This window comes from Polychytrium aggregatum (genome assembly GCF_025602895.1).
Source record: "Polychytrium aggregatum strain JEL109 chromosome Unknown BJ171scaffold_5, whole genome shotgun sequence".
Taxonomy (NCBI): domain Eukaryota; kingdom Fungi; phylum Chytridiomycota; class Chytridiomycetes; order Polychytriales; genus Polychytrium; species Polychytrium aggregatum.
In genome coordinates, this window is record NW_026516207.1 from 60,659 (window position 1) to 70,834 (window position 10,176).

A 10,176-nucleotide genomic window follows, 5' to 3' on the forward strand; every position below is an offset into this window, starting at 1 on the left:
GCCAACAATGGTTGACGGGCGACAGCCGCCGTCGATATCTATGCGCTCACCTAGTTCCTCTACTTGTGGCCTCGAGCTTTCGCCGCTGTCGCTTGCTTCGTCCCTCCCGGCCAAGCAGGCTTGGAGAGGAGAGACAATACGCTATGGCGCTCATCAGCAACATTGTTTGTCCACCGCCGATTTCTGGATCCGAGGCATTGTTCGAGTGCGGTTCATGATTGGGAACAGGTCCTGATTCCGGAGACTCGCCTTCCATCCTTAGCTTGGCAGACCTGCCTCGCACTCCCTGTCTCTTGACACTGCTGCCCAACAGCTCATCCTTCAATCTCTCGCTGTGTGTCCTTCAGACCATCGAGACATCCCCGCTTGATCTTGGAGCTACCTTTCGCGATATACACATCGCTTGCTCATCCATTGTGACCCTCCATCTTCTTGGACATGGCAGAGACCGACGCTGACACTGATACCGACACCATCGTCGGGGACGCCGACGCCACTCTCCGCCGAGATCTCAAGTCGCACCATCTCCAAATGATTGTCATAGGTCTATGGGCGTTCCTGTCAGTTCCCTTTCGAACACAGGCTTGTTCCAGCGGCAAGCCCCCATATCGATATCCTGCAATCTGTGCTATCGGCATCGCCATCGGCAACTTGGCTGACCCTCAGCGCCTATCTTTGTTCCGCTCCCCTGCCCTCGGGCACTCGGGCTCTGCTATGCGATACATCTTCCACCAGGCGGCACGGTTGGGACAGGCTTGTTTCTCGCTTCCGGAGGCAACATCGCCTCGGCCGGCCCGCTCGGGGCACTCGCTGCCTATCTACTGGTGGGATTGCTGGTGTATTGCACCACCTCATGCCTGGGAGAAATGTCGACCTACATTCCCATCAGCGGCGGTCTCAGCCACTTTGCCGGCCGCTTTGTGGATCCGGCCCTGGCTTTTGCACTCGGCTGGAACTACTGGCTTTCATGGGTAAATGGACATGCATACGCACGCCCCCATTGTTTGAAGTGTCTCGCTGTGCTCCCCCCCCCTCCATGTGCCCAAGGATGTCTTGTCCGCCTCTACAACTCTTGACTTGTCGGATTCTCTGTGCTTGACATGCTGCCTGGTCTGACTCGACCTTGTCCCTTCGATACCGCCTTGGACATCCTCGAAACAGATCGTGACAATCGGCGTTGAAATGGCGGCGGCCGGGATCGTCATCTCGTTCTGGAGCCCGAGCCTGCCCACCCTGTTGATGCCGATCCTGCTCTTTGTCGGCATCATCGGACTCAACTGCCTCAACGTGCGCTATTATGGCGAGATCGAGTTCTGGCTTGCCATGATCAAGATCGTCATGTGCGTGATGTTCATATTTGTGTCGATCCTGTTCAATGGTAAGTCGTGCTTGGTGGGGAAACAGCCACCACAGTCCGAAGCGACTTGAGGATATGGCGAAAGGGATTGCCGATGGGCTGCTCGGGTCAGCATCTGCTCATTTCCCACGGGCACCAGCACTCGCCAGCGGCGACAACATCGACGACCCAAGTGCGGGTACGATGTCATTGGTCTGCACCGATGCACGCCCATTCCTCTAACACTTTGTGCTCGCTGTTGGCCTGTGCATATCTCTGCCCTGATGTATCTGGCAATATAACCGATCCTCCGTGGGGCCCGCGACTCCAACATCGCCGCATCATCCGGAACGCTCTGCCTCCTGCGATTATTCTTGATTGCTCTCAACCGCCTCTCTTGGACCACTGCTACCACTCGACCCCGGCACCAACGGCCCCGGTTTGTCCTGCCAGTGGGATTTTTGGGCAGCTCGCGCCAGTACATTGGATTTCGCTACTGGCAGAGTCCCGGTGCCTTCAATGGCGACGCCCCGGCGTTCTTCCATGTCATGATCGCCGCGGCTTTCTCTTTCCAGGGCACCGAGCTACTTGGAATCGTAGCCGGAGAGGCCGAGAATCCGAGCAAGTCGATTCCCAAGGCCATCCGGAGCGGTGAGTGTGCACGATTGTCCCGGGTGTGTGATCCGCTCATATTGCAGCACCCGTCGCTCGGGGGGGGGATTCTGCTTCTGACTCGACGCCTCTGTTTCTGACCTGTGGCTGTTTCCAATGTCGATGGAACGCCGGTCCGGCCACCATTGCCAAAACATTTGACCTGTGGATAACTGCGACGGCTCCGGATACAGTGCCGTGGCGCATCCTTCTCCTGTACATCTCCGTGATCTTCATGATCGGCATCAACATCCCCTTCAATGACGCCGAGCTCGGCAGCCAGAGCGGCGAGGATCCAAAGTACTCGCCCTTCACCTTGATCCTGTCGCGGGCTGGGTCCAACCTGGGCTCGCACTTGGTCAACGCCGTGGTGCTGACTGCCGTGCTTTCGGCCTGCAACTCGGATCTGTACTCGTGCTCGAGGACCTTGCGCACACTCGCCATCGAGGGCAAGGCGCCAGCGCTCTTTAGTCGGGTTAACGGTCAGGGTGTGCCTATTCTGGCCGTCTTGGCCTCGGGCTTGATCGGAGGCACTGCCATGATCGCCGTTGTGGCTTCGGGAAGCGCCAGTGCATTTGTTTGGCTACTGAACTTTAGCGGTGTCGTTGGACTGTAAGTGGCCCGGCGTCTGCTCGTCGTATTTGCTGCCGCCGCTGTTCGTCTTGTTTGAGGAGGGGGAGCGACACCACTTCCTTCGCATCGCCTCATCCGCATTTCCATCTCATTTGTGCATCTTGCCTCGCTGTCTCCCGTCAGTCTTTCCTGGATGTCGATTGGAATCTCCTCGCTCCGCTTTCGTCTCGCGCATGCCGCCCAAGCCCGCAAGCAGGAGAAGCTGGACCATCGTGCGCCCTTCTTTCCGCTTCCACACTGCATCACCATCGGCGGCTGTATCTTGCTTGTGATTCTACAGGGCTACTCGACCCTGGCCACCCCGGGCTCCCACGGGAGCGATCTGTTCTCTGCCTACTGCGGCATCTTGCCCTTCACGCTGGCCTATCTGGGCTACAAGCTCACCAAAGGCACCAAGCTCGTGGCGCTTGAGGAGGTCGACTTGGACACCGGCCGGCCCAGGGTCGCTCCCTGGATCAAGAGCAGCTTGGACAGCAGTGCCCGCAGCAACGAGATCATATAGCTATCCGCGGGCGTCGGTGCGGATCGAAGGCACGATGGCATTTGTCAACCTGTCCATTTGGTTCTCTGGTTCATTCAATGCCGTCACTGACTCCCAAGTTGCGCCGATGAATCCAGTGGAAGTGACCAAGTCAAACCAAAGCCAAAGCCATCAAGTGCAATAAAGCGCCACATTCACACCAATGTCTCTTTGACACAGTCGGCGAATATAAGGTACTCTCCCAGTGAAGAGCATCATAGAGGGAATGTGTTGGGGAAGGGACGGGCGCATACCCGGAACTGCAGAAGTACGTGCATCTTCATTCCATTGCATCCATTACATGGCATTGCATCCAATGGCATCGCAGCTACTCGATGCTTGCCGCAACAGTACTCCGGGATGCTCGTTGCCTCACCACCACCCTCAAGGACGAATGCGCCAGCACAGGCCAGAGCACGGACTCACATTGCCTTGGAGACAAGCGTCCTCAGCGTCACACACACCCCCGACAGGACGCCGTCCATGTCGTCGTTCCGAGGAGGGAGGGTATCGAGGATGTTGAGCATCTGCAGCAGCTTGAGTGCTGTTTGAAGGCGTCGCGCAGTGCCATCGGCAATCTCTTGGGACAGGACGCCGAAAGACTCTGCGGGATTACGGAGGAAGGGATACACCAGTGCGGGAGAGAGAGAGAGAGAGGCTCAGACATGATGGTCGAACAACTAGCGCCGGTCCTCGACGGGTTGCGTTTGCACAGAAGTATCACGAAGATAGCACTTTTGATGCACATGCAGTCGCCATCGACCATTCGACCATTCGACCATTCGCCATTTGGCCATCGGCACTCTCTGCCCTCCATTTTCAAGGCCCTCCTCGTCGGGGTATTACCTTCCAGAGGCGTCCGCATCGGAATCACCACAAAATCCCGAAAGGCATAGAGAATCATCTCTCGGATGGCCTTCTTTTCGTTTGGGATGCCCTCAAAGCGACGGATCGGCAGCAAGGCGCCTTGGAGATACGGCAGGATGTTGAAGAAGAAGAAGGACCATATCTCGACCATGCGCATGAACAGCTGGTTGTCCTCCTTGGCAGTCGTTTCGAACTCGTCGACCAGCTTGGACATTCCCTGGGCGAGAAGCTCGCGAATGTCGTCCAGGACACTCTCGATCGAGGTTTCGGCCAGGTGCCCGCTGGAAGTAGCAGATCGATGAGCGAGGCGCACGGTGGTCGTTGAATTGCCGATATTCGTCGTGTGCCTGGGCATCCACAGCCCCCCTACTCCCTCCTCGAGCAGAACGCTATTCCCGAATAGAACCAGCACCAGCACCAACACCAGCACCAACACCAGCACCAACACCAGCGACAACGACGGCGACAGCAACTAATACGGCGATAGAGGCGGCAATAGAGACGGCGACCTCTCTCCTCTCCAACGCTCATCGTTCAGGATGGTCGCTCTGGTCGTCGGCCAAGGGCTTACCTGAGCAGCTCGTTCAATTCCTCGACCGGGACCTTGAGTTCTTCTCCATCAAAGAGCGGCATCACTCGCAGACAAAAGTGTTGCCAGTAGCTCCTGGACCGCTCCGGGAGCATCGCACCCACCGGCAGCATCGGGTTGGGGTTGGGTCCCCCGACGCCCATTTCGTAAAGCAGCTCGGCCGGCGCCGGGGCCGAGGCCATGATGTTGGAGCTGGATCCGGCGGGGACCATATACCCCGAGGCGCCCGTGCGGGAGGCCGTTGTCGAAGGGATCGAGAAGAGACTGCCGCTGAGGTTGTTGGCATGAGGACTCGTGAGGCCGGGGGTCAGAGGCGGGAGTGGATAGCCCGAGCCGGCGCTGCTCGTGCCGATGAGGCCCGAGTTGGACTTTGTGATATTGGGAGAGGTCGCCATGGTGGTGGTGGTGGTGGTGGTGGTGGTGTCTAATGGGCTGTGGCGGCCGAGATGGAGCGGGATGATGGGGGGCAGGAGATCGACGAAGCTGCCCAGAGATGTGCCGGGCACCAGAATCGATCGACAACAGCACAAGGGGCGCGGAGCATTCTCATGGGTTGGATTGGGTTGCTGTCCTTGGTTTGAGCCAGGGCTGTCGCTTTCCTCTGGGTCCTGAATCCACACCCGCTCATCACCACCATGACCAGGCGGTTGAGGGCATGCACCACACCCCCACACCGCAACATCAATGTCAGTCGATCGTCGCCACAGGAGATCGACCCGAGGTGTTGAAGACGATGCTCCCGAAACCAACGAGCCCCACCGGAAACGATCGCACGGCTGCAAGGTCCACAGCGGCCGACTGCCGATGAGTCGCTGATGCCAGAGAAAAAGGGACACTGTCCCGTTATATATTTTCTGGAACAAACTGTACATAGAGGCTGGTCCATTTCGTAAACCCTCGGACGTGACAGCCCGACTGGAATCGACGGGCAGTGGTGATTTGACAAGGGGTGGAGAGAAGCGGCTGGGCGACGTCGCAACGAGTCTGGTGGTGCGTTGGGGCCGGCCGGTGTGCCGCAGCGATCGAGAGACGCTCGACGCTCGAATCCGGAGCGAGCCGCTGGCCCCTACATCGGCCGCAGCTCATCATCCCATTTGGTGATTCTGTGACTTTGAGCGCCTGGCCTGCTCGATATCCTTCTGGAGCCTCTCAATCTGTTCGTCGGCCTCACCCTCCTTGGTTTTCAGATGCATGATGAACTCAAATGCTGGATGGCGCAAAAAGAAAGGAAGCGCTCCGTTAGTTGTCTGCGGCAGCCGGTTCTGAGCTGCACCAGCTGTTGTCTTGTCTGTAACAGACAGATTACACAAGCTCGCAAGGAAGCTCTGCTGCTGTGGGCTCGCACTCGAGTCGCACGCGTTATGTCAACGGGCATGGTGGCGATGCGGCTGATGCGACCGTCCGCTGTGGGGTTGCGGTTTGGATCCTTACATTTCTTGAGCAGATGAACCTTGCTCGGATTTTTCTCGGTGAGGGAGGGTAGGACCTGTCCAAGCTCCTCAAAGCATTGCTTGAGCGAGTCGCGCCGCCGCTGCTCGGCCTGCTTGTGGTTGTTCTTGCGCACCTCGATTCCTTGACCGAGGTCTGATGCGCCTTGCATTTGCAGCATTCTGGATCGATGGAACGCGAGCCGTTAGCGAAGATGGCCGTGCGAATCCAGGCAAGCCCAGGAGAGCAGTCGAGTGATGCATAGCTCTCACGGCCTCGCGAGCATACCTTGCATTGGCATCAGAGACGTCTTCCTGCGATGATTTCTTTGCAGATTTGGATTTGGAATCTGGCACAATCAGCCCGCAAAGAGCGCCCGGGTCAGTTCAGTCACAGTCATTGTCGCGGTGACAATTGTGGCGACGGTCATGGCCATGGTCATGATCGTGATCATGATCGTGCGTGCACAGCGCTTCCCGTGGCGCGAGCATCCGCGTATGCCACCACATCAACACCGGCTACAGGGACAATCCGCGACCAGAGAGTGCGTCGATGCACTTCGGCATGTTGGATACCCTCATACCTTTCTGCTCAAGCGAGTTCATGATCTGCGAGGGCGTCACGGGCGCAATGGGGAGCTTCGGGACCGAGTTCAGTGAGCCGAGCAGGGTATCAGGGGCAGCTCGAGGTGAGTCCATATTGACATCGCTCAGGCTGCCGCCGGTGCACGACGAGGACGAGCCCGAGTCATGGGGCTTGTCCATACTCCAAGTCCGGGCGCCGGGCCGGTGCGGCCGCTTAAAATCGCTGTCGCTCGTCTCGGCAATGCCGCTGTCCAGGTGACTGCGCCCCGATGGCTTCTTGAACGGAGGGGCCGAAAAGGTGCCGCCGGGTGAGTCGTCGGATCCTGTTTCGTCGTCAAGCGCCCCCATAGGGCCTGTCGGAGAGGACGGGTTGGTGCCAAATCCAGTGAGTGCTTCCGGCGACTTGGCCTGCGGCAGCGGCATGCCGTCGTCCTTGTAGATCATGTGTCCACTGGCATCGCTGCTGCTGCTCCGACTGGTAGACGCTTCGCCTTTCGAGGTTGATGCAGTCGATGCGGACGGGGGTGGCACGCGCCGCAGGTTACGCTCGCTACGCTTCTTGGACAACGAATACGGGGCCGAGGAGGCCAGGGCCGAGTGAACGCGCCGGGCACGAGCCAAGGCCGAAGGCGAGCCCACCGGAGCGGGTCCAGCCGAGGAGCTGCTCGGGTCGACCGAAACAACGTTCGAAAGGTTAGACCGGCGATGCTGTGGGAGCTGTGGTGAGGAGCCGGGCATCAGGGGCGACGGCATCCCGGCGCTGGCCGCGAGAGCATTCGAAAGCGCTCCGACGATCTCAGCATGCATCGCTGTCTGCTGGTGGGGATTGATGATCTCGCCATTCGGGAGTCGCACAGGCAGCGCGGGTGAACCAAGGGGCGAGAAGGCGTCGACGCCTTGTAGGTTGATTCGCTGAAAGTCTAGACTCGGCGTCATGCCAGGAGTCATGTTGATGGCATTGATGGCAGGGGAGACAAGTGAAAAGTACTGGAGACGAGAGGTATGTCAGGCGATTTGGTCGGGGGCACTGCCCATGAAAGATCCAGTGCCAGGGCATCATCGAAGCGGAAGCAGCGAACAGGCAGATGCGGTGACCGGTGTCCCTCGACGACACCAGCGAGAAGGTCCGCGCAGCACAGAGGAGCTCGTTGCATGGAATCAAACTCACATCTTCTTCTTCAGGATAGTTGCCGGCTCCAGGCATCATGTAGGGCGATAGAAAGGCGTTCATAGCCGAGTCGTACTCTGCACAACGGGAGATGTCAGCGGCATTCGTTGGAGGGGGCGGGAGAGAGAGAGACAACCGAGACAGCCCTGCCGAGCACACGAGCGGGTTTATGGTGCAAGGTGCAAGGTGCAAGGTGCAAGGTGCAAGGTGCAAGGTGCAAGTTGCAAGGTGCTTGGGAAGGCAATTCCAATCCCCTCTGCAGCCCGGCAGCATCCTCGGTCACTCCATGTCGATTTACTCGTACAGACAATCTGCGCCAGCGCCTACCTTTCTTCTCGAGGCGTTCGGCATCGTATGGCATGCATGGCTGGATATCGGACGACGGGTTGTGGGCTGTGCTCTGGAAGAGGACATCGGCCATGGAGGTGTCCACATGGATGTCAGTGGCGGCCTGGAGCGAGGCAACCAGATGCGGCTGGGTGGCCAGCTGAGCCTGGGCATGGGCGAGCGCCTGGGATACTGAGCTTGCCGGCAAGAGAGACTGCTGCTGCGGTTGCTGTGACGACGGCAGCGAGGGAGCCGGCGGTGTGTTGTGACGGGAGCCGGTCTGGGGATACACCGGCTGCTGGGAAGCCATCTCCAGCAGCGACAGCCGTTTCAGCGATCGGTCGTCGGACGAAGCCGACCTGGGCTTGCGATCGGATTTGGAGCGCTTGAGCTGCAGCTGTCGCAGGTTTTCCTCCTGCCGGGCTTGCAGCTCGAGCATTTCCCTGCGCTGAGTCTCTCGAAGCATACGAATCTCGTCATCCTCGTCGTGGTGGCTGGCGTCGTCGTCCATGGGATCGTGGGCCGATGAGGCTGTCCGACCTCGGGCGGCGGAGGAGTGCTCTTGGCTGGATGGAGGCGGGGCTGGGATGGAGGCGACAGGTCCCGAGGCCAGCGGAAGAGCCATCTCGACCGTGCTGACGACAGGCTGGAGATGAGGGACTGGTGGCGGCACGAACATGGTGTGGATGGGCTGGATCGGAGGCATCGAGGGTTGCGGAGGCTGATATGGGTGGATCGGATAGGGCGAGTAGTACGGCGGGATATACTGCGACGGATACATGGGATCGACCGGATGCACGTACGGCGAGGGATATGCCGGCATTGGATGGAAGAGCGACGGGCTGGACAGGCCGGTGTCTGGCGGGGGGGCGTATGGGCTCGAGTGGATGTGGGCAGCAGCCGATTGCATCAGCGACACCTGGCCAGGCACGGCCGACTGATCGTCTGCGGCTGAGTCCTTGGTGCGGGAAGGATCGGCGCCGGGATCCATCGGTTGGGGGCGTGGTAAGACGGGCTCCAGCAAGGAGATACTCGATAAGCCGGATCGTTCAGAGAACCGACAAAGGTTGATCGGGCAGATGGGGGATTGAAGCCGAGAAGAGCGGCCGACAGTGGCGTGGTGGCTGTTGAAGAGTCGCTGACGGGTCGTTGACGGGCTGTTGAATGAGTCGCTGACGAGCTGTTGGATGAGTCGGCGAAGGAGTCACCAAAGGAATCGTCGAAGGAATCGCCAAGGGAATGGCAAGGCCTGTGTGCGGAGAGCCGCAGAGCGGCCGACGATGGGGCAAGCGAGGCAGCAGGAGATTGGCAGGGCTGAGGACACGCCTCGGTGGTGCTGCCAGGACAGGGCAGACGGGGAAAGAGTGCCGGTCGGGACGGGGGGGGCAGCGCCGCAGACGCAGACAGGATGCGGATCGAGGCGAAGGCCGAGACGGAGGCCAAGACGAAGGCCAAGACGGAGAATGCAGGCCGCGCGGCGATCGGAGCGAGCAAAAGGGCGCTGATCCAAGTCCAGATCCAGGCGTTGATTTGGTTTTTTTTGCGTCTTTGTTGGCCGGGCTCTGAAAAAGAGGCTTGCTGGGAAACGCAGCGAAGCCAGCGGTGGTCTCGCGGGCTGGGGTGGGCCGAGAGGCTTGCTTGCTGGCTGGCTTGGCTGTCCGCTGCGACTGCTGGACTCTGGGGAGGCCTCTGCAGCTGCGGCCGTCGTCGCCATCGCCGATGACGGTGTTAATTGGCGATTAACGACTTGCTGGTTGCTATCGTTCGGCGGGTATCGACTGGAATGCCGAGTTCCGAAACACGCCGAGGCGCCGGCGAGGAGCGCCGCGTGCTTGCCAGCCACAGCGACAGTGACACCGAGAGGCCAGCGAGAGGCCAGCGAGAGGCACCGAGATGCCCTCGACAAGGCACAGGGCCAAGCCGCCCGCTCGGGCCAAAAACGACATCGGCGCAGACCACGACATGTGTCCAGCAGCAAGCGCCGGATGATGGCCGCTCCCGCACCGGTGTGCGCCGGTGTGCGGTGCCATGAGGCTGCCGCGGTTTCGGATCTTGCCGCTGCCGATCCTGCCT

At 59.7% G+C, this 10,176-nt stretch overlaps 3 protein-coding genes across 3 annotated transcripts; 1 reads left to right on the plus strand and 2 right to left on the minus strand.

The window, feature by feature from the left end:
* Positions 1–110: 110 nt before the first annotated feature.
* BJ171DRAFT_490146 (amino acid permease/ SLC12A domain-containing protein) lies at positions 111–3,359 on the plus strand. The gene is made up of 6 exons (XM_053109585.1): positions 111–544; positions 736–971; positions 1,162–1,378; positions 1,790–1,987; positions 2,182–2,599; positions 2,744–3,359. The coding sequence occupies exons 1-6, from the start codon at positions 439–441 to the stop codon at positions 3,120–3,122; spliced, it is 1,554 nt and encodes a 517-aa protein (XP_052970153.1). The 5' UTR covers positions 111–438; the 3' UTR covers positions 3,123–3,359.
* Positions 3,360–5,012, minus strand: BJ171DRAFT_565246 (HbrB-like-domain-containing protein). The gene is made up of 3 exons (XM_053113337.1): positions 4,579–5,012; positions 3,987–4,288; positions 3,360–3,744 (listed from the first exon to the last, which is right to left on the minus strand). The coding sequence occupies exons 1-3, from the start codon at positions 4,989–4,991 to the stop codon at positions 3,563–3,565; spliced, it is 897 nt and encodes a 298-aa protein (XP_052970154.1). The 5' UTR covers positions 4,992–5,012; the 3' UTR covers positions 3,360–3,562.
* A 400-nt stretch (positions 5,013–5,412) lies between these two features.
* On the minus strand, positions 5,413–9,200 carry BJ171DRAFT_233952 (uncharacterized protein). Its single transcript, XM_053106556.1, has 6 exons — positions 8,104–9,200; positions 7,777–7,853; positions 6,608–7,595; positions 6,313–6,373; positions 6,028–6,206; positions 5,413–5,803 (listed from the first exon to the last, which is right to left on the minus strand). The coding sequence occupies exons 1-6, from the start codon at positions 9,092–9,094 to the stop codon at positions 5,682–5,684; spliced, it is 2,418 nt and encodes an 805-aa protein (XP_052970155.1). The 5' UTR covers positions 9,095–9,200; the 3' UTR covers positions 5,413–5,681.
* Positions 9,201–10,176: the final 976 nt, after the last annotated feature.

What these genes read in the sequence shown, in the direction of transcription:
- BJ171DRAFT_490146 (XM_053109585.1), top strand. Translation starts at nt 439, where the DNA reads ATGGCAGAGACCGACGCTGACACTGATACCGACACCATCGTCGGGGAC. An exon ending in TCTCCAAATGATTGTCATAG is followed by an intron (nt 545 to 735) that starts GTCTATGGGCGT and finishes ATCTTCCACCAG; the next exon opens with GCGGCACGGTTGGGACAGGC. An exon ending in TTTAGCGGTGTCGTTGGACT is followed by an intron (nt 2,600 to 2,743) that starts GTAAGTGGCCCG and finishes GTCTCCCGTCAG; the next exon opens with TCTTTCCTGGATGTCGATTG.
- BJ171DRAFT_565246 (XM_053113337.1), bottom strand. Translation starts at nt 4,991, where the DNA reads ATGGCGACCTCTCCCAATATCACAAAGTCCAACTCGGGCCTCATCGGC. An exon ending in GAATTGAACGAGCTGCTCAG is followed by an intron (nt 4,289 to 4,578) that starts GTAAGCCCTTGG and finishes TGCTACTTCCAG; the next exon opens with CGGGCACCTGGCCGAAACCT. An exon ending in GATGCGGACGCCTCTGGAAG is followed by an intron (nt 3,745 to 3,986) that starts GTAATACCCCGA and finishes GTAATCCCGCAG; the next exon opens with AGTCTTTCGGCGTCCTGTCC.
- BJ171DRAFT_233952 (XM_053106556.1), bottom strand. Translation starts at nt 9,094, where the DNA reads ATGGATCCCGGCGCCGATCCTTCCCGCACCAAGGACTCAGCCGCAGAC. An exon ending in CGAACGCCTCGAGAAGAAAG is followed by an intron (nt 7,854 to 8,103) that starts GTAGGCGCTGGC and finishes CCCGTTGTGCAG; the next exon opens with AGTACGACTCGGCTATGAAC. An exon ending in ACTATCCTGAAGAAGAAGAT is followed by an intron (nt 7,596 to 7,776) that starts GTGAGTTTGATT and finishes TCTCGTCTCCAG; the next exon opens with TACTTTTCACTTGTCTCCCC.